The sequence below is a fragment of the Nansenia antarctica genome (assembly GCF_963989245.1).
Source record: "Nansenia antarctica genome assembly, chromosome: 5".
Taxonomy (NCBI): domain Eukaryota; kingdom Metazoa; phylum Chordata; class Actinopteri; order Argentiniformes; family Microstomatidae; genus Nansenia; species Nansenia antarctica.
The window spans coordinates 2,721,150-2,744,148 of NC_137690.1; the positions used below are offsets into that span (position 1 = coordinate 2,721,150).

At 46.9% G+C, this 22,999-nt stretch overlaps 1 protein-coding gene across 1 annotated transcript in view; it reads left to right on the forward strand.

Moving 5' to 3' along the window:
• The window catches only part of LOC308159167 (uncharacterized protein), a gene marked incomplete at both ends in the record, with an annotated part of 39,649 nt that extends 18,802 nt beyond the window's left edge, over positions 1 to 20,847 (forward strand). The window contains 4 exons of the mRNA XM_080532917.1: positions 9,786 to 10,319; positions 16,396 to 16,578; positions 19,723 to 19,963; positions 20,811 to 20,847. Coding sequence (XP_080389043.1) covers positions 9,786 to 10,319; positions 16,396 to 16,578; positions 19,723 to 19,963; positions 20,811 to 20,847 — 995 coding nt within the window. The remainder of the gene's footprint in view (positions 1 to 9,785; positions 10,320 to 16,395; positions 16,579 to 19,722; positions 19,964 to 20,810) is intronic.
• Between the last annotated feature and the right edge of the window lie 2,152 nt (positions 20,848 to 22,999).

The following is a 22,999-nucleotide window of genomic DNA, read 5'->3' on the forward strand; positions in this document are numbered from 1 at the left end:
AGAGGGACAACGCCTTCTCAGCGAAGGACACACTGCTGTACAGCACCACCAGGGCTAACCTAAAGCGTGGCATCCGGGAGGCCAAGGCAGACCACAGAGAGAAGATTGAGGAATGCTTCCTGAGCAACGACTCCAGGCGGGTGTGGCAGGGGGTTCAGCACATGACAAACTTCAGAGCCAACAGGCTCACAGCCGCGGAGGACGACCCCCTGCTGGCGGAAAAGCTGAACTCCTTCTACGCCCGGTTCGACGAGGGGCGAACGGAGGTAACCACAACACAAACACCACTCTCTCCAGCTCTCAGCAGCCTCACCCTCACAGAGCATGAAGTGAGACGCGTGCTGAAGGCGGTGGACCCCAGGAAAGCCTCAGGACCGGATGGCGTCCTGGGACGGGTGCTGAGGGACTGCGCCGACCAGCTGGCCGGGGTTTTCACCAACATCTTCAACCAGTCCCTGTCCCAGGCCACCATCCCACCCTGCCTGAAAACCTCAACTATCATCCCAGTCCCGAAGAAAAGCACGGTGAGCTGCCTAAACGACTACCGCCCGGTGGCACTCACACCAATCATCATGAAGTGCTTCGAGAAACTAGTCCGGGCCCACATAGTCACACGCCTCCCGCCCAACCTGGATCCATACCAGTTCGCCTACAGAGCCCACAGGTCCACAGAGGACGCCATCGCGACGACTCTCCACTCCACTCTATCCCACCTGGAGAGGGGAAACAGCTACGCGAGACTGCTCTTTGTGGACTTCAGCTCTGCCTTCAACACCATCCTTCCAGACAGGCTAGTGACCAAACTACTAGACCTGGGACTATCACACTCTATATGTGCATGGATCAAGGACTTCCTGTCCGACCGCCCCCAGAGGGTGCGGGTGGGCTCCCACACCTCCACAGCCCTCAGACTCAGCACTGGGTCCCCCCAGGGCTGCGTGCTAAGCCCCATCCTCTACAACCTCTACACCTACGACTTCACCCCCGTCCACCCCAGCAACTCCATCGTAAAGTTTGCAGACGACACCACCGTGGTGGGCTGCATCTCGGGGGGGGGGGGGGGGCGAGGCGGCGTACAGGGATGAGGTAGAGCAGCTGAGAAAGCTGTGCAAGGTTAACAACCTGCTGCTGAACCAGTCAAAGACCCAGGAAATCATCGTGGACTTCAGGATGAAAAAATCTGAGGTCCAGCCCCTGCTCATCGACGGAGAGAGCGTGGAGAGAGTCTCAACCCTCCGATTCCTGGGGGTGCACATACAGGATGACCTGTCCTGGAAGAACAACACAGCAGCCATCATCAAGAAGGCACAACAGCGGCTCTACTTCCTGAGAGTCCTCAGGAAGGAACACAACAAGCAGGAGATACTGGTGGCCTTCTACCGCTGCGCAGTGGAGAGCATCCTCACCTACTGCATCTGCAACTGGTTCTCCAGCTGCACAGCCGCAGAGAGAAATGCGCTACAGAGAGTCGTGAGAACAGCCCAGAAGATCACCGGCGCCCCCCTCCCCTCTCTGGAAGAGCTGTACAACACACGCTGCCTCAGGAAGGCCTCCAAGATCTCCAGAGACCCATCCCACCCTGGGTACGAACACTTTGCCCGGCTGCCCTCGAAAAGGCGGTACAGGACCATGGCCGCAAGGACAAACAGACTGAAGCTCAGCTTCTACCCCAGGGCCATCCAGGCCCTGAACACAGCAAAGACCTAGGTTCTGGGCCCTGGACAGTCTGGATGGATTGATGGCAGCTGCTGGATTGAAAAATCAGGTGTAGTGCTGAGGCACAAATGTGTACATTTCAAGCCTGCAAACTGCGACACTTTAAATGAATGTGCAATAACACTATGTGCAATATGACAACCCTAGTCGTTTTAACTGTACAGTATAGTATAGTGGATAGTGTACATAGCCTTTATTTATGTAAACCAGCTCCTTTCCCTTCTTGTTTTTTTAGTTGTTGTTTTTTTCTTTCCTAGCACCAGGGGAGCCACCCCTCCCAAATTTCGTTGTTTGGTACCTGTACTATAGCAATGACAATAAAGACCATTCATTCATTCATTCATATATCTGTCTGTTTTTATTGTATGTATGTGACCTATGTGTGTTTTTAATGTGGATAACGTATTCATGAACTGCACAAAGCCTGTCAAAGGAGAATTTCGGTCACTCTGTGACAGACAATAAAGCAATCTTGAATCTTGAATCTTAATGAACGGCAAGTCCGATTGACATGAAAATTGGTACGTAGTAGGTTTGTACAAGTCCCTGCAAAGTTAGCAAAGGACATTTAAAAAAACACAGCGATATTCAAATAAATATGTACCATAAATGATGACATATTAAAATAGGGCTGTCAGTCATTGTTAGTCTAATCAATGTCAAAGTTAGCGTGCTTTGAGACAGGGCCATAAAAGGGATGTGTACCAAATGTTAGGTTATCCTTAGCGCCCTTAATTCCCACTTGCCGCTGGATTTCTTATTATAACAGGAAGAAACAGAGCATCACATAGGGAAGACAGAGGAGGAGCACTTCCTTCTTGTTACAGGATGAACACAATCAGCTTGGTTTGTCTGTTCTGCTATTCTTTTGTATTTAATCTACATACAATAGAAAACTGATAAGAAATGGCCTTGTAACTGTAAAACACATGACCATGACTTCACAAGAGGAACAAACCTCAAGGCATCAAATACAGAGGAGAGAGCAATAGGGCAGGGTTCCTCACACAGCAGGACAGTTCAGAGAGGAGACACACATCACTGTCACAGAGCAGATAGTACACTTAAAGTTACAGAATCAAAGATAAACAGATTGAGTTCTCATGGAAGAAGTTGAGATGGCTGACTACGTCAACGACCAGGCTGTTGAGATGGCTGACTACGTCAACGACCAGGCTGTTGAGATGGCTGACTACGTCAACGACCAGGCTGTTGAGATGGCTGACTACGTCATCGACCAGGCTGTTGAGATGGCTGACTACGTCAACGACCAGGCTGTTGAGACGAAGGAGAACAATGGACCCAAGGAGGGAGAGACTCTGAACTCAGGTCAGTAACTAATAACTGTCAACAGTCAAAATAACTAAAATGTACAGATATTGTTACATACCAAACAGGACAATTCATGTTTAAAGCAAAAAATAACCTACGACCAGTAAATATTTAAAAAAAAGTGTTCAGTGATTGAGAGGGGGGTTATAATTTAAGGGGAATGTTTTATTTCAAAACACACAGTATTCGTACCACCAGGAAAGGGTTTTGTACATCAATCTGTGGAGTGAAGCTGTGGAACAATTTGAATGTGGAGTTAAAGCAATGTCCAAACATAATCCAGTTTAAAATAAGGTATAAAAACATGGTCTTCATAATGTACAGGGATGATGGGGGGGCGGGGTTGATAATGTGTTTACAGGGGTTATTGTTTATTTATTGTTTATTAAATACAGTATCTGTATATATAATGAGATTGTATTAAATTGAACAGGAAGCATCTTTATGATTGATGGAGAAGGGGTGGGATTGAATAAGTGTGTACTTCTTCTCACTCCTTTTCAAATATGTGAGAAAGAAAAAGAAAAAGTAAAATTAAGAAATAATGTAATTTGCTTAAAGAAAAATTAAGTTAAATGTGCAATAATTTATTTTGCTTTATGCTTTTTAATTCAAATTTTTTTGTTTTCCGTTGTATTTATTATTGTTGGATATTTTACACACACACACACGCACGCACATGCATGCACATGCACACACAAGCAATGAGCCAGTGGAATGTACATGTTGTAGTGCCGAGAGACGGGAGTCGGAGGCGGCATATCAAATGTCACAGCTAAACGTTTATTAACAAACATGAACAAGCTGCGACCACATGCTTCAAGCAGTAACTATAACACTCATGTAACAACTCGAGTACCACGCACTTAACCCTCCGTGCGGGAACCATAATCCCAACCCATAGTTCCGGGGGTGAATTATGTTAACCCACCACACAAGCCCCCCCAGAATTCACCCATATAGTCAAAATCCCTGTGTCGGGGAGGGACGACGATCCGACCCCGGCGGGTGCGGGACGCAGGGGCAGGGCCAGCCGGGGCAGGGGGAACCGGGACAGGGGCAGGGGCAGCCGGTGCAGCTGAAGGCACCGTGACCGGGGGTGGGGCATGGGGGGGCGGCCACGGCGTGGGGGCTGAGCCAGTTCCAATGGCCGGGAAACGTCCACGTGAGCGGACTTGATCCTATCAATGGAGACCGTCTCGTGTCTACCACCAACGTCCACCACCAGGGTCTTGTCCCCGTGTTGTAGGACCTTGAACGGGCCATCGTAAGGGGGGCGTAGGGGGCCGCGGTGGGCGTCGTGGCGAATGAAGACAAAGTCTGACGAGCGCAGCTCGGTGGGGACCCGGAAAGCAGGGGTACCGTGCTGTGAAGTGGGGACGGGTGCGAACACCTCAGCGGCTTCCAGTAGGGAGGAGCGCTGCCTGGCTGCAGACCAGGGGACAGTGGCATCCGGGATGAAATCCCCGGGGACTCGTAGGGTTTGGCCGTATACGAGTTCGGCAGACGAGGACTGCAAGTCCTCTTTGGGGGCACATCTGAGGCCAAGCATGACCCACGGAAGTTTGTCCACCCAGTTGCCGTCCGTCAAACTCGCGCGTAGGGCCGCCTTCATTGAGCGGTGGAACCGCTCGCACAAACCGTTAGCCTGGGGGTGATAGGCAGTAGTGCGATGCAGCTTTACCCCCAAACCACTAGCTACAGCGTTCCACAGTTCCGAGGTAAACTGCGAGCCACGGTCAGAGGACAGGTCAGACGGGGTCCCAAAGCGCGCGACCCACGTGCCGATGAACGCACGGGCCACGTCGGAAGACGCCGTCGAGGAGAGGGGAACGGCTTCGGGCCAGCGGGTCGTCCTGTCCACCATAGTGAAAAGGTAGGTGAAGCCGTGAGAGGCGGGCAGTGGTCCCACAAGGTCGACGTTGACGTGGTCGAACCTCCTCTCAGGAACAGTGAAGGGCTCAAAAGGGGCTCTGGTATGGCGGTGTACTTTGGCGCGTTGACAGGCCACGCACGTGTCGACCCAGCCCCTTACCTCTTTCTTGAGTCCCTGCCATACGAACTTCTCAGAAACTAATTTCACGGATGGTTTCCTGCCGGGGTGGGAGAGGTTGTGTACAGCCTCAAAAACGGGCCGGCGCCAGTTCACAGGGACTAGCGGCCGCGGCTGGCCCGTAGAGAAGTCGCACAGCAGTTTTGCGCCTGAGTCACCGACTGCGACATCCTCCAAGCGTAGTCCTGTGTCCGCGTTCTTGAGGGTCTGGACCCCGTGATCGGAAGCCTGGTCCGCACTCATGCGGAGGTAGTCGAGACCCAGTTGAACGGCCCCGACGACTGCTCTGGAGAGACAGTCCGCGACCACGTTGGACTTGCCAGCGATGTGTTGGATGTCTGTGGTGTACTCAGATATGTACGAGAGCTGGCGTTGCTGGCGGGCAGACCAAGGCTCGGCCACCTTGGACATGGAGAACGTGAGGGGTTTGTGATCCACGAACGCCGTGAACTCACGGCCTTCCAGCAGGAACCGGAAGTGGCGGACTGCCAAAAAGAGGCCAAGGAGCTCCCTGTCGAACGCACTGTATTTGCGCTCTCTGGGCGTCAACTGACGGCTGAAAAAGGCGAGCGGCTGCCAGGCGCCTGCGACCCATTGTTCGTGCACCGCGCCGACGGCGTAGTCTCTGAGCGTCGAATCCATTAGCCGCTGAAAGGACTGGGCTGCATTCTTAAGTCCAAACGGCATGCGTAGGAATTCGAATAGCCCGAACGGCGTGATCACCGCCGTTTTGGGAATGTCTGAAGGGTGCACGGGGACTTGGTGGTAGCCACGCACTAGGTCCACCTTTGAGAAAACCAGCTTACCCGCCAGATGCGCAGAGAAGTCCTGAATGTGGGGGACTGGGTAGCGGTCGGGTGTCGTAGTGTCGTTGAGGCGGCGGTAGTCGCCACACGGTCGCCATCCGCCGTCTGGTTTCGGCACGATGTGTAGCGGTGAGGCCCATGGGCTGTCTGAGCGGCGGATGATACCAAGGCGCTCCATGTTGGCGAACTCAGACTTAGCGACTGCTAGCCTGTCGGGGTTAAGCCGCCGGGCCCTAGCGTAGATGGGGGCGCCCTTGGTCTCTATGTGGTGCTCCACCCCATGTTTGGTAGTGGTGGCGGAAAATGTGGGCTGTGTCAAGCTGGGGAACTCGCTGAGCAGGTGCTGATAGTTGTCACCCTCTGAGAGTGAGCTGGAGAGCCCGCCGTATGTCGCCTCACCGCGGACACATGCAAGTGAGGAGAATGTCAGTGCGTCCACCAGGCGGTTGTTCTTGACGTCCATGAGCAGTCCGTGAGCGCATAGGAAATCCGCACCGAGGAGGGGAAAAGAGATGTCGGCCGTGACGAAGTCCCATGTAAACCGCTGACCCCCGAAACATAGGCCTACAGCTTTCGTGCCATAGGTGCGGATGGGGGTGTCGTTAGCGGACTTTAAATGTGGGCCATGACCTCCCCTGGCGGTGTCATCCACTGTCGCAGGCAGGACACTCCTCTGAGCACCGGTGTCACAGAGGAATTTGCACCCGGAGAGAGTGTCTCTGATGAATAGTAGCTGGTTTGTTGTGCCCACGCTCACAGCCACTACAGAGCGCAGGCTTTGCCGTTTCCCGTCGAGCTGTAGTTGCAAGGGGAGCGGCACCTCTTCGCTTTCGCGCCAAAGCGTGAGTGAAAATAGCACATGCCTGGGCTAGTACGGCTATCGGTGGTAGGTGGGCCCTTGTTAGCTAGCCTGTCTCTGCCAGGGGGAGTGTAATTGTGTGTCGGGGCTAGCACTTCAGGGGTAAAACGCTGGGTAGCTAGGAAGAAGCGGTCAGCCTCTTCTGCTAACTCACGGGGTTCAGTGATAGTCGTATTAGCGAGCGCTGTCTGTACATGTGCAGGCATGTGCCGAAGAAACAGTTCCATAAATAGAAAATTAGGTTCTTCCGTACCAAGTAGGTTCAGCATCATGTCCATGTGCTGGGAAGGCTTGCTGTCTCCCAGCCCCTGAATTGCGAACAGACGTCGGGCTCGTTCTGACCGTGACAGTTCGAAGGTCTTGAGGAGGAGAGCCTTAAACGCTGTATATTTATTCAGGGCAGGGGGAACTGTAATGAAGCCCACCGTTCTGGCTGCAGTGGAGCTCCCCAGCGCCGAGACGACATGGTAGTAGCGTGTGGCGTCATCTGTAATCCCACGGAGGGCGAACTGCGCCTCCGTCTGTGCGAACCATGCTGCCGCGGACGTCTCCCAAAACTCCGGCAATCTGAGAATAACGGCGTTATTTGCCATGTTCGGTTCAGTCTCGGATACTTCAACGGGACTGACGTCGGGGTCACCAGTGTAGTGCCGAGAGACGGGAGTCGGAGGCGGCGTATCAAATGTCACAGCTAAACGTTTATTAACAAACATGAACAAGCTGCGACCGCATGCTTCAAGCAGTAACTATAACACTCATGTAACAACTCGAGTACCACGCACTTAACCCTCCGTGCGGGAACCATAATCCCAACCCATAGTTCCGGGGGTGAATTATGTTAACCCACCACAATGTACTTTATTATTTTATCTTATTTTTTACCCATTAAATTCTAATTTCTCTAAAGAAATATAATTCGCACTTGAGTCAGAGAGACTGAGAGTCTTAAGGCCAATGCACACGGCGTGCGATTTTTGTTGCCGGACAAAATTCGATTTTGAAGTTTGAATGGAAGTCTATGAGGAAAATCTCATCCCAATGCACACGGCCCCGATTTTCATCGCACCGCGAAAATTCGATTCCATTCGTTTTGAATGGGACAAAGTACACGGCGTGCGAGTTTTGTCGCACTGTCAAATTTTGTAAAAGTTTGTGGTGCGACGGATTATTGCATCACAATGGGACAATTGGGAAAACTTCAACTGGTCTATCTAAATTAATTGAGTCACTCATAACGGGGAGAGAGACTGGAGCATACCTTTTTATATAGTTATAGTTTTGCAAAAAAGCTTGCTATCATTACATAAAAGCATATCAACGTTAACGTTGCTACTCACCCATTTTCGTTTGTCTCCTTTCGTTGATGACTGTCTCCGTCCTCCGAATCTATGTCTGCCTGATCATCGCCCATAATAATAAAGTGGCTTTTATAATACACCTTTCTGGCTGTGTGTTTTGTGCGCTCCCTCTCCTGACATTTTACCAATACCCCTAAATCAGGGGACCCACATATTTTATCACAATATGTCCAGTTGTATCTTGTAGAAATTGTGGAAGCAAGGCAAGCAATTATTGGTAGAGCCTATTGTAATCAGCCTGCCTGGTCCGACTACGTAACAATAAAGTAACAATTGAGAATGGAATGTTGTGGTGCAACAAAATCTCGCACGCTGTGTGCATTGGGATGAGATTTTTTATGATTTTCTCATAGACTTCAATGGTGTGAGTTGAAAATTGAATTTTGCGGTGCACCAAAAATCGCATCGCACGCCGTGTGCATTGCAATCGAATGTTGTGGTGCAACAAAAATCGCACGCCGTGTGCATTGGCCTTTAACTGACATTATCATCATGTTATGATGTGGGACGGTACAGGGTTTGTTCATTGATATGAGATTATGTGTTTGTTCATTGATATGAGATTATGTGTGTGTTCATTGATATGAGATTATGTGTGTGTTCATTGATGTACTGTCCTCCAAAACCATCTCCCCTAACACCCACTCCACTCTCACTACCTGCTTCCGCATCCGACCCTCCCTGTCCTTTTCCACTGCTGAAACACTTATCCACGCCTTCATAACTTCCCGACTCGACTACTGCAACAGCATCCTCTACAGTTTGCCTAATAACATCCTAAACAAATTCCAATATGTCCAGAACTCTGCTGCCCGTCTGCTCACCTCCACTCGCCGCCGTGACCACATCACCCCTGTCCTCCAAAACCTACACTGGCTCCCGGTCAAATTCAGGATCCAATTCAAAATCCTATACTCACCACTTACAAAGCCATCAACAATCTGGCCCCCTCCTACCTTGCCGACCTCGTCCCCCTCCACACCCCCTCCCGTTGCCTCAGGTCTGATGACCAAACCACCCTCGAGACCACCAGGACCAAGCTCCGGACCTGGGGTGATAGGGCCCTTTCAGCCGCAGCCCCGTCCCTCTGGAACGCCCTCCCCAACCACATCAGACAGGCCATTCTGTGTCTTTTTATTATTACTACTCGATCTTTTCAGTTTGTAAAGAGTCTTTGAGTGTCTAGAAAAGCGCCATAAGTCTAATGTATTATTATTATTATTATTATTATTATTATTATTATTATTATTATTATTATTATTATTATTATTATGTAGGATTATATGTGTGTTCAGTGATGTAGAATGGTGTGTGTGTGTTCAGTGATGTAGAATGGTGTGTGTGTTCCTCTTGCAGGTAGAAGAGTGTACATCCTGGCTGCTGTGTGTTTTGGGCTGATGTGTGTTCTACAAGTCACACTGAACATCTCCCTGCGTCTTGTCCAGGGTGAGTCTCCTGACTTCTTATTATGATATTATCCTTGAATCCACACAGAGAGCTCCATGAAGAGAAACCTGCCACCAAACTGAATGTCACATGGTAGTAATTCTTATTATCTGAATCAGTTCAGTAGAACCCTGAGAATAATGTAGTGATGATGGTGAGAACAAGTTATAAACCACCAGGCTGTCAACCTAACCACCGCTTCTCCTTTCTCTAAGACAACAACCTGACCGGAGAGAGAGACCAGTTACAGACCAGTAACAACAACCTGACCGGAGAGAGAGACCAGTTTCAGACCAGTTACAACAACCTGACTAAAGAGAGAGACCAGTTACAGACCAGTTACAACAACCTGACTAAAGAGAGAGACCAGTTACAGACCAGTTACAACAACCTGACTGAAGAGAGAGACGACCTTCAGAGGAAACTTTGTGAGAAAACCGTTGGTGCAGAAGGATGGAGGATGTTTGGCTCCAGCTGCTACTTCATCTCCACTGAGACTAAAACCTGGGATGAGAGCAGACAGGACTGCAGAGGCAGAGGAGCAGACCTGGTGGTCATCAACAGCAGAGAGGAACAGGACTTTATCAGTGATTTGAATAATAACTTCTGGATTGGTCTGACTGACAGAGACACAGAGGGGACCTGGAAATGGGTGGATGGCACACCTCTGACCTCACAGTACTGGTATGAGAATGAGCCAAACGATTCTAAAGGGAATCAGGACTGTGTTTTCATATATGCTTATGGAAGTAAACCTAATCGATGGATTGACCACACATGTAGCAACAAGCTGTTCTGGATCTGTGAGAAAGTGGTTTAATCATAATAGCATTTGCATTTTGTGCACGTTTAATACCTGTCTCTGGGTTACTGCAACACCTGTGTCTGAGGCTGGGGGAGGCTGAGGGAGGGGGGAGGGGAGGCTGAGGGGGAGGCTGGGGGAGGGGGAGGCTAGGGGAGGGGGGAGAGGGAGGTTGGGGGAGACTGGGGAGGGGGGAGAGGGCAGAGGCTGGGGAGGCAAGGCTGGGGGAGAGGGAGAGGGAGGCTGGGGGAGGGGGAGGTTGAGGGAGAGGCTGGGGGAGAGGAAGGCTAGGGGAGGGGGAGGCTAGGGGAGAGGGAGACTAGGGGAGGGGGGAGGCTGGGGGAGAGGGAGACTAGGGGAGGGGGAGAGGCTGGGGGAGGGGGAGGCTAGGGGAGAGGGAGGCTAGGGGAGAGGGAGGCTGGGGGAGAGGGAGGCTAGGGGAGGGGGAGAGGCTGGGGGAGAGGGAGGCTAGGGGAGGGGGAGAGGCTGGGGGAGAGGGAGGCTAGGGGAGAGGGAGAGGCTAGGGGAGAGGGAGAGGCTGGGGGAGAGGGAGGCTAGGGGAGAGGGAGAGGCTAGGGGAGAGGGAGGCTAGGGGAGAGGGAGGCTAGGGGAGAGGGAGAGGCTGGGGGAGAGGGAGGCTAGGGGAGAGGGAGAGGCTGGGGGAGAGGGAGAGGCTGGGGGAGAGGAAGGCTGGGGGAGAGGGAGGCTGGGGGAGAGGGAGGCTGGGGGAGAGGGAGAGGCTGGGGGAGAGGGAGAGGCTGGGGGAGAGGAAGGCTGGGGGAGAGGGAGGCTGGGGGAGAGGGAGGCTAGGGGAGAGGGAGAGGCTGGGGGAGAGGGAGAGGCTGGGGGAGAGGGAGGCTGGGGGAGAGGGAGAGGCTGGGGGAGAGGAAGACTAGGGGAGGGGGAGAGGCTGGGGGAGAGGGAGGCTAGGGGAGGGGGAGAGGCTGGGGGAGAGGGAGGCTGGGGGAGAGGGAGGCTGGGGGAGTTGGGGGAGGCTGGGGGAGAGGGAGGCTGGGGGAGAGGGAGGCTGGGGGAGAGGGAGAGGCTGGGGGAGAGGAAGACTAGGGGAGGGGGAGAGGCTGGGGGAGAGGGAGGCTGGGGGAGAGGGAGGCTGGGGGAGTTGGGGGAGGCTGGGGGAGAGGGAGGCTGGGGGAGAGGGAGGCTGGGGGAGTTGGGGGAGGCTGGGGGAGAGGGAGGCTAGGGGAGAGGGAGACTAGGGGAGAGGGAGGCTGGGGGAGTTGGGGGGAGGCTGGGGGAGAGGGAGAGGCTGGGGGAGGGGGAGAGGCTAGGGGAGAGGGAGAGGCTGGGGGAGTTGGGGGGAGGCTGGGGGAGTTGGGGGGAGGCTGGGGGAGGTGTTTTCTGTTGGGGTGTTTATTTTGGGGCGTGTGTATGTCACCATTCTCTTATGGGAGGCTCACTGTCTTGGACTTTGAAAACCCCTGCTGTAGAGTATGTGTAGGGTAGAGTATGCCTACCACTTCCTGTTTTACCATATAAGGGCTTTTCAGAATGTCTGGTGTCTGGGTGGGGCTGTGTGTACGGCTGATGATGACGAGGGGTTGAATGTTTGTATGTGAAACACGTCAGCGGGGTTCAGGATAATATCCCACTGGTCTGGATGTGTGTACTGTATAGTGATGGTTTGTTGTTTTGGGATGTGTGTTTATTAGTGGAGGCTGGTGGAGGTAGAAATGGGAGGACTGGCTCATTGTAACTGATGTAATAGAATGAGGAATAAGGAATGGTATATTCCTCATACGCTGTAGAAACCATCATCATTCCCTTCTCTGCAGTACCATGAGCCAGTCCTCCCATTTCTACCTCCCCTAGCCTCTGCTGGTTGTGATGCTGGGTTATATGCTGTTGTGTTGTGTATGGTGGCTTGTTTGGGGTTAGGGGGTGTAGGGGGGGGTGGCAGGGTTTTGCTAGTGTTAATATCAGGTGTATTCATTTTTAAATGACAATGTTTCAATCTGGGTTGTATGCTGTTGTGTTGTTTATGGTGGCTTATTTGAGGTGGTGGTAGTTTTTAGGTATCATTTAAATATATAATTATATATTAATTAATATATAATATATTAAAATTAGGTGTGTAAATGTTTAGGTGTCTTGCCAGAAAAAATACATTAAAAAAGGTATTTTAATTGTTTTCTTTTTGCTCATAAATGATAGCTTGATATTTGGACACATTTGAATTACTTAGACTGCTTTTTTAGATTTTAAGACCTTTTACTTTTCATACATCTTGAATGACTTTGTAACAAGCCTATAGAGTGTGGAGTGTGATAATATGTGCCAGAATCTGTTGATTTGTGATTTTCCACCTAAATGTATGACACGTTTAATCATGATAGAATGATAATGAGTTTACTTGATAAAAAACACATCTCTCATGTGTTTGTATTTGCACAGAAATACAAAAAAAAACAAATAAAAATCAAATTTCTGTTCTCTTATGCTCGCTTAGGAATGACTTTATGACCCATAAAATGAAGGGAAAATAATCCACTTAGACAAGCCTATAAATCAATCAGGAAGAACTGGAAAGGAAGTTGACTTGTACAAAACATTTATAAATGACTGACAGAGAAACACAGGACCATGACTTCATACCAGGAAGGAATAGAAAAAGATAAACAGATTAAGTCGTCATGCAAGGAGGTGAGATGGCTGACTACGTCAACAAAAAGCCTCAAAGGTTGCTCTGAACTTGAATGAAAAGTCTTTGGTTTCCAGAGACATAACACAGAATATCATATGAAACATTATTGCTTGCCTCAAGTCCTTCAACTTATTATGACATGTTTTACCTCATCAGTACAAATAAGTAGGTGCCTTGCACTGTCTCTCCATTACAGCTTCTACCACAGGGCCGTCCAGGCCCTGAACACAGCAAAGACCTAGGTTCTGGGCCCTGGACAGTCTGGACGGATTGATGGCAGCTGCTGGACTGAAAAAATCAGGTGTAGTGCTGAGGCACAAACATGTACATTTCAAGCCTGCAAACTGCGACACTTTAAACAAATGTGAAATAACACTACTGTGCAATATGACAACCCTAGTCGTCTATCTGTACAGTATAGTATAGTGGATAGTGTACATAGCCTTTATTTATGTAAACCAGCTCCTTCCCTTCTTGTGATTTTTTTTAAACGTTTTTTTTTTTTTTTCCTTTCCTAACACCAGGGGAGCCACCCCTCCTAAATTTCGTTGTTTGGTACCTGTACTGTAGCAATGACAAATAAAGACCATTCATTCATTCATTCATTTCTGGTTTGGTCTGACTGACAGAGACACAGAGGGGACCTGGACATGGGTGGATGACACACCTCTGACCTCAGAGTACTGGGATGACCTCTGACCTCAGAGTACTGTTGGCATGACAACCCAACCATAGAGAATCTGCAGGAGTGGGAGAGGACTGTGTTGAGATGGATCATTATGCAAATGAGCTTACTGTAGAGAGATGAATTTTTAAATGGTTGGTATATTTGGAAAAAATATCACGTCAAAGCTCTTTGTGGACTTCAGCTCTGCCTTCAACACCATCCTTCCAGACAGGCTAGTGACCAAACTACTAGACCTGGGACTATCACACTCTATATGTGCATGGATCAAGGACTTCCTGTCCGACCGCCCCCAGAGGGTGCGGGTGGGCTCCCACACCTCCACAGCCCTCAGACTCAGCACTGGGTCCCCCCAGGGCTGCGTGCTAAGCCCCATCCTCTACAACCTCTACACCTACGACTTCACCCCTGTCCACCCCAGCAACTCCATCGCAAAGTTTGCAGACGACACCACCGTGGTGGGCTGCATCTCGGGGGGGGGGGGGGCGAGGCGGCGTACAGGGATGAGGTAGAGCAGCTGAGAAAGCTGTGCAAGGTTAACAACCTGCTGCTGAACCAGTCAAAGACCCAGGAAATCATCGTGGACTTCAGGATGAAAAAATCTGAGGTCCAGCCCCTGCTCATCGACGGAGAGAGCGTGGAGAGAGTCTCAACCCTCTGATTCCTGGGGGTGCACATACAGGATGACCTGTCCTGGAAGAACAACACAGCAGCCATCATCAAGAAGGCACAACAGCGGCTCTACTTCCTGAGAGTCCTCAGGAAGGAACACAACAAGCAGGAGATACTGGTGGCCTTCTACCGCTGCGCAGTGGAGAGCATCCTCACCTACTGCATCTGCAACTGGTTCTCCAGCTGCACAGCCGCAGAGAGAAATGCGCTACAGAGAGTCCTGAGAACAGCCCAGAAGATCACCGGCGCCCCCCTCCCCTCTCTGGAAGAGCTGTACAACACACGCTGCCTCAGGAAGGCCTCCAAGATCTCCAGAGACCCATCCCACCCTGGGTACGAACACTTTGCCCGGCTGCCCTCGAAAAGGCGGTACAGGACCATGGCCGCAAGGGCAAACAGACTGAAGCTCAGCTTCTACCCCAGGGCCATCCAGGCCCTGAACACAGCAAAGACCTAGGTTCTGGGCCCTGGACAGTCTGGATGGATTGATGGCAGTTGCTGGATTGAAAAATCAGGTGTAGTGCTGAGGCACAAATGTGTACATTTCAAGCCTGCAAACTGCGACACTTTAAATGAATGTGCAATAACACTATGTGCAATATGACAACCCTAGTCGTTTTATCTGTACAGTATAGTATAGTGGATAGTGTACATAGCCTTTATTTATGTAAACCAGCTCCTTTCCCTTCTTGTTTTTTTAGTTGTTGTTTTTTTCTTTCCTAGCACCAGGGGAGCCACCCCTCCCAAATTTCGTTGTTAGATAGATAGATAGATAGATAGATAGATAGATAGACTTTATTTGTCATTGCTACAGTACAGGTACCAAACAACGACATTTAGGAGGGGAGGCTCCCCTGGTGTTTAGGAAAGGAAAAAGAAACACATTTTGGAAAAAGCATAGATGCATAAAATCACAAGAAGGTAAGGAGCTGGTTTACATCAATAGTGGCTATGTACACAATCCACTGTACTATACTGCACAGATAGTCAACTAGGGTTGTCATATTTCACAAGAAAGTATTTTTTCACATTTTTTTAAAGTGTCACAGTTTGCAGGCTTGAAAATGTACATGTTTGTGCCTCAGCACTAGCTGCCATACAATCCGTCCGGACTGTCCTGGGCCCAGAACTTAGGCCTTTTCTGTGTTCAGGGCCTTGACGGCCCTGTGGTAGAAGCTGTTTGGTACCTGTACTATAGCAATGACAATAAAGACCATTCATTCATTCATTCATATATCTGTCTGTTTTTATTGTATGTATGTGACCTATGTGTGTTTTTAATGTGGATAACGTATTCATGAACTGCACAAAGCCTGTCAAAGGAGAATTTCTGTCACTCTGTGACAGACAATAAAGCAATCTTGAATCTTGAATCTTAATGAACGGCAAGTCCGATTGACATGAAAATTGGTACGTAGTAGGTTTGTACAAGTCCCTGCAAAGTTAGCAAAGGACATTTAAAAAAACACACAGCGATATTCAAATAAATATGTACCATAAATGATGACATATTAAAATAGGGCTGTCAGTCATTGTTAGTCTAATCAATGTCAAAGTTAGCGTGCTTTGAGACAGGGCCATAAAAGGGATGTGTACCAAATGTTAGGTTATCCTTAGCGCCCTTAATTCCCACTTGCCGCTGGATTTCTTATTATAACAGGAAGAAACAGAGCATCACATAGGGAAGACAGAGGAGTAGCACTTCCTTCTTGTTACAGGATGAACACAATCAGCTTGGTTTGTCTGTTCTGCTATTCTTTTGTATTTAATCTACATACAATAGAAAACTGATAAGAAATGGCCTTGTAACTGTAAAACACATGACCATGACTTCACAAGAGGAACAAACCTCAAGGCATCAAATACAGAGGAGAGAGCAATAGGGCAGGGTTCCTCACACAGCAGGACAGTTCAGAGAGGAGACACACATCACTGTCACAGAGCAGATAGTACACTTAAAGTTACAGAATCAAAGATAAACAGATTGAGTTCTCATGGAAGAAGTTGAGATGGCTGACTACGTCAACGACCAGGCTGTTGAGATGGCTGACTACGTCAACGACCAGGCTGTTGAGATGGCTGACTACGTCAACGACCAGGCTGTTGAGATGGCTGACTACGTCAACGACCAGGCTGTTGAGACGAAGGAGAACAATGGACCCAAGGAGGGAGAGACTCTGAACTCAGGTCAGTAACTAATAACTGTCAACAGTCAAAATAACTAAAATGTACAGATATTGTTACATACCAAACAGGACAATTCATGTTTAAAGCTAAAAATAACCTACGACCAGGAAATATTTAAAAAAGTGTTCAGTGATTGAGAGGGGGGTTATAATTTAAGGGGAATGTTTTATTTCAAAACACACAGTATTCGTACCACCAGGAAAGGGTTTTGTACATCAATCTGTGGAGTGAAGCTGTGGAACAATTTGAATGTGGAGTTAAAGCAATGTCCAAACATAATCCAGTTTAAAATAAGGTCTAAAAACATGGTCTTCATAATGTCCAGGGATGATGGGGGGGCGGGGTGGATAATAACAAGGTGTTTACAGGGGTTATTGTTTATTTATTGTTTATTAAATACAGTATCTGTATATATAATGAGATTGTATTAAATTGAACAGGAAGCATCTTTATGATTGATGGAGAAGGGGTGGGATTGAATAAGTGTGTACTTCTTCTCACTCCTTTTCAAATATGTGAGAAAGAAAAAGAAAAAGTAAAATTAAGAAATAATGTAATTTGCTTAAAGAAAAATTAAGTTAAATGTGCAATAATTTATTTTGCTTTATGCTTTTTAATTCAATTTTTTTAGTTTTCCGTTGTATTTATTATTGTTGGATATTTTACACACACACGCACGCACATGCATGCACATGCACACACAAGCAATGAGCCAGTGGAATGTACATGTTGTAGTGCCGAGAGACGGGAGTCGGAGGCGGCGTATCAAATGTCACAGCTAAACGTTTATTAACAAACATGAACAAGCTGCGACCACATGCTTCAAGCAGTAACTATAACACTCATGTAACAACTCGAGTACCACGCACTTAACCCTCCGTGCGGGAACCATAATCCCAACCCATAGTTCCGGGGGTGAATTATGTTAACCCACCACAATGTACTTTATTATTTAAATTCTAATTTCTCTAAAGAAATATAATTCGCACTTGAGTCAGAGAGACTGAGAGTCTTAAGGCCAATGCACACGGCGTGCGATTTTTGTTGCCGGACAAAATTCGATTTTGAAGTTTGAATGGAAGTCTATGAGGAAAATCTCATCCCAATGCACACAGCCCCGATTTTCATCGCACCGCGAAAATTCGATTCCATTCGTTTTGAATGGGACAAAGTACACGGCGTGCGAGTTTTGTCGCACTGTCAAATTTTGAGAAAGTTTGTGGTGCGACGGATTATTGCATCACAATGGGACAATTGGGAAAACTTCAACTGGTCTATCTAAATTAATTGAGTCACTCATAACGGGGAGAGAGACTGGAGCATACCTTTTTATATAGTTATAGTTTTGCAAAAAAGCTTGCTATCATTACATAAAAGCATATCGTTAACGTTGCTACTCACCCATTTTCGTTTGTCTCCTTTCGTTGATGACTGTCTCCGTCCTCCGAATCTATGTCTGCCTGATCATCGCCCATAATAATAAAGTGGCTTTTATAATACACCTTTCTGGCTGTGTGTTTTGTGCGCTCCCTCTCCTGACATTTTACCAATACCCCTAAATCAGGGGACCCACATATTTTATCACAATATGTCCAGTTGTATCTTTTTGAAAAGAAATTGTGGAAGCAAGGCAAGCAATTATTGGTAGAGCCTATTGTAATCAGCCTGCCTGGTCCGACTACGTAACAATAAAGTAACAATTGAGAATGGAATGTTGTGGTGCAACAAAATCTCGCACGCCGTGTGCATTGGGATGAGATTTTTTATGATTTTCTCATAGACTTCAATGGTGTGAGTTGAAAATTGAATTTTGCGGTGCACCAAAAATCGCATCGCACGCCGTGTGCATTGCAATCGAATGTTGTGGTGCAACAAAAATCGCACGCCGTGTGCATTGGCCTTTAACTGACATTATCATCATGTTATGATGTGGGACGGTACAGGGTTTGTTCATTGATATGAGATTATGTGTTTGTTCATTGATATGAGATTATGTGTGTGTTCATTGATATGAGATTATGTGTGTGTTCATTGATGTACTGTCCTCCAAAACCATCTCCCCTAACACCCACTCCACTCTCACTACCTGCTTCCGCATCCGACCCTCCCTGTCCTTTTCCGCTGCTGAAACACTTATCCACGCCTTCATAACTTCCCGACTCGACTACTGCAACAGCATCCTCTACAGTTTGCCTAATAACATCCTAAACAAATTCCAATATGTCCAGAACTCTGCTGCCCGTCTGCTCACCTCCACTCGCCGCCGTGACCACATCACCCCTGTCCTCCAAAACCTACACTGGCTCCCGGTCAAATTCAGGATCCAATTCAAAATCCTATACTCACCACTTACAAAGCCATCAACAATCTGGCCCCCTCCTACCTTGCCGACCTCGTCCCCCTCCACACCCCCTCCCGTTGCCTCAGGTCTGATGACCAAACCACCCTCGAGACCACCAGGACCAAGCTCCGGACCTGGGGTGATAGGGCCCTTTCAGCCGCAGCCCCGTCCCTCTGGAACGCCCTCCCCAACCACATCAGACAGGCCATTCTGTGTCTTTTTATTATTACTACTCGATCTTTTCAGTTTGTAAAGAGTCTTTGAGTGTCTAGAAAAGCGCCATAAGTCTAATGTATTATTATTATTATTATTATTATTATTATTATTATTATTATTATTATTATTATTATTATGTAGGATTATATGTGTGTTCAGTGATGTAGAATGGTGTGTGTGTGTTCAGTGATGTAGAATGGTGTGTGTGTTCCTCTTGCAGGTAGAAGAGTGTACATCCTGGCTGCTGTGTGTTTTGGGCTGATGTGTGTTCTACAAGTCACACTGAACATCTCCCTGCGTCTTGTCCACTGTGAGTCTCCTGACTTCTTATTATGATATTATCCTTGAATCCACACAGAGAGCTCCATGAAGAGAAACCACCAAACTGAATGTCACATGGTAGTAATTCTTATGAACTGAATCAGTTCAGTAGAACCCTGAGAATAATGTAGTGATGATGGTGAGAACAAGTTATAAACCGCCAGGCTGTCAACCTAACCACCACTTCTCCTGTCTCTCAGACAACAACCTGACTGAAGAGAGAGACGACCTTCTGAGGAAACTTTGTGAGAAAACCTGTTGTGCAGAAGGATGGATGAAGTTTGGCTGCAGCTGCTACTTCCTCTGCACTAATTATACAACCTGGGAGGAGAGCAGACAGGACTGCAGAGACAGAGGAGCAGACCTGGTGATCATCAACAGCAGAGAGGAACAGGACTTTATCAGTGATTTGAAGGAGAATTTGTGGGCCTGGATTGGTCTGACTGACAGAGACATAGAGGGGACCTGGAAATGGGTGGATGGCACACCTCTGACCTCACAGTACTGGTATGAGAATAAGCCAAACAATTATAATGGGACTGGGGACTGTGTTGGCATATTATATGATTATGGAAGTAAACCTGATCAATGGTTTTACTTCCCATGTAGCTACCAGCTGAACTGGATCTGTGAGAAAGTGGTTTAATCATAACGGCAATTCCATTTTGTGCACGTTTAATACCTGTCTCTGGGTTACTGCAACACCTGTGTCTGAGGCTGGGGGAGACTGGGGGAGGGGGGAGAGGCTGGGGGAGACTGGGGGAGGGGGAGGCTGGGGGGAAAGGGGGAGGAGATGGGGGGAGGGAGGTTGGGGGAGGGAGGAGGGGTTTTCTGCTGGGTTGTTTTTTTCCAGGCCAAGGTATTCTTTTAAGCAGAGGGCTAAACATCTAAACATCTAAACATCTAAACATCTAAACATCTAAACATCTAAACATCTAAACATCTACACATCTAAACATCTAAACATCTAAATATTCACTGTTGAACTTGTTGGGTTTTGTCTCTGTAGAGTATGTGTAGGGTAGAGTATGCCTACTACTTCCTGTTTTACCATATAAGGGCTTTTCAGAATGTCTGGTGTCTGGGTGGGGCTGTGTGTACGGCTGATGATGACGAGGGGTTGAATGTTTGTATGTGAAACACGTCAGCGGGGTTCAGGATAATATCCCACTGGTCTGGATGTGTGTACTGTACAGTGATGGTTTGTTGTTTTGGGATGTGTGTTTATTAGTGGAGGCTGGTGGAGGCAGAAATGGGAGGACTGGCTCATTGTAACTGAGGTAATAGAATGAGGAATAAGGAATGGTATATTCCTCATACGCTGTAGAAACCATCATCATTCCCTTCTCTGCAGTACCATGAGCCAGTCCTCCCATTTCTACCTCCCCTAGCCTCTGCTGGTTGTGATGCTGGGTTATATGCTGTTGTGTTGTGTATGGTGGCTTGTTTGGGGTTAGGGGGTGTAGGGGGGGGTGGCAGGGTTTTTCTAGTGTTAATATCAGGTGTATTCATTTTTAAATGACAATGTTTCAATCTGGGTTGTTTGCTGTTGTGTTGTTTATGGTGGCTTGTTTGAGGTGGTGGTAGTTTTTAGGTATAATTTAAATATATAATTATATATTAATTAATATATAATATATTAAAATTAGGTGTGTAAATGTGTAGGTGTCTTGTCAGAAAAAATACGTTAAAAAAGGTATTTTCATTTTTTTTTCTTTTTGCTCATGAATGATAGCTTGATATTTGGACACATTTGAATTACTTAGACTGCTTTTTTAGATTTTAAGACCTTTTACTTTTCATACATCTTGAATGACGTTGTAACAAGCCTATAGAGTGTGATCATATGTGCCAGAATCTGTTGATTTGTGATTTTCCACCTAAATGTATGACACGTTTAATCATGATAGAATGATAATGAGTTCCTTGATAAAAAACACATCTCTCATGTGTTTGTATTTGCACAGAAATACCAAAAAAACCAAATAAAAATCAAATTTCTGTTCTCTTATGCTCGCTTCGGAATGACTTTATGACCCATAAAATGAAGGGAAAATAATCCACTTAGACAAGCCTATAAATCAATCAGGAAGAACTGGAAAGGAAGTTGACTTGTACAAAACATTTATAAATGACTGACAGAGAAACACAGGACCATGACTTCATATCAGGAAGGAATAGAAAAAGATAAACAGATTAAGTCGTCATGCAAGGAGGTGAGATGGCTGACTACATCAACAAAAAGCCTCAAAGGTTGCTCTGAACTTGAATGAAAAGTCTTTGGTTTCCAGAGACATAATACAGAATATCATATGAAACATTATTGCTAACCTCAAATCCTTCAACTTATTATGACATGTTTTACCTCATCAATACAAATAAGTAGGTGCCTTGCACTGTCTCTCCATTACATCATCATACTGTAGTCATGAGGGCTTAACAGATGACCACAGGGGGGCAGTAGAGAGCCACGGTCTGGTTTCATGTCATTATCAGACACGACAGAGGGAGGGTCTCTATGACAAGGTCTGTCAGCTCTGACTCACCTGTCAATGTCCTGTGTGTGTGTGTGTGTGTGTGTGTGTGTGTGTGTGTGTGTGTGTGTGTGTGTGTGTGTGTGTGTGTGTGTGTGTGCGTGCGTGCGTGCGTGCGTGCGTGCGTGCGTGCGTGCGTGCGTGCGTGCGTGCGTGTGTGTGTGTGTGTGTGTGTTTCATATAGTTCCATATAGTTCATATAGTTTCATATAGTTCCATATAGTTTCATATAGTTCCATATAGTTTCATATAGTTCCATATAGTTTCATATAGTTCCATATAGTTTCATATAGTTTCATATAGTTCCATATAGTTTCATATAGTTTCAGATAGTTTCATATAGTTTCATATAGTTTCATATAGTTCATATAGTTTCATATAGTTTCACATAGTTTCATATAGTTTCATATAGTTTCATATAGTTTCATATAGTTTCATATAGTTCATATAGTTTCATATAGTTTCACATAGTTTCATATAGTTTCATATAGTTCAGATAGTTTCATATAGTTTCATATAGTTCATATAGTTTCATATAGTTTCATATAGTTTAATATAGTTCCATATAGTTTCATATAGTTCCATATAGTTTCATATAGTTTCATATAGTTTCATATAGTTTCATATAGTTTCATATAGTTCCATATAGTTTCATATAGTTCATATAGTTTCATATAGTTCCATATAGTTCATATAGTTCATATAGTTTCATATAGTTTCATATAGTTCCATATAGTTTCATATAGTTCCATATAGTTTCATATAGTTTCATATAGTTCCATATAGTTTCATATAGTTTCATATAGTTCATATAGTTCATATAGTTTCATATAGTTTCAGATAGTTTCAGATAGTTTCATATAGTTTCATATAGTTCATATAGTTCATATAGTTCATATAGTTTCATATAGTTTCATATAGTTTCATATAGTTCATATAGTTTCAGATAGTTTCAGATAGTTTCAGATAGTTTCATATAGTTTCATATAGTTCATATAGTTCATATAGT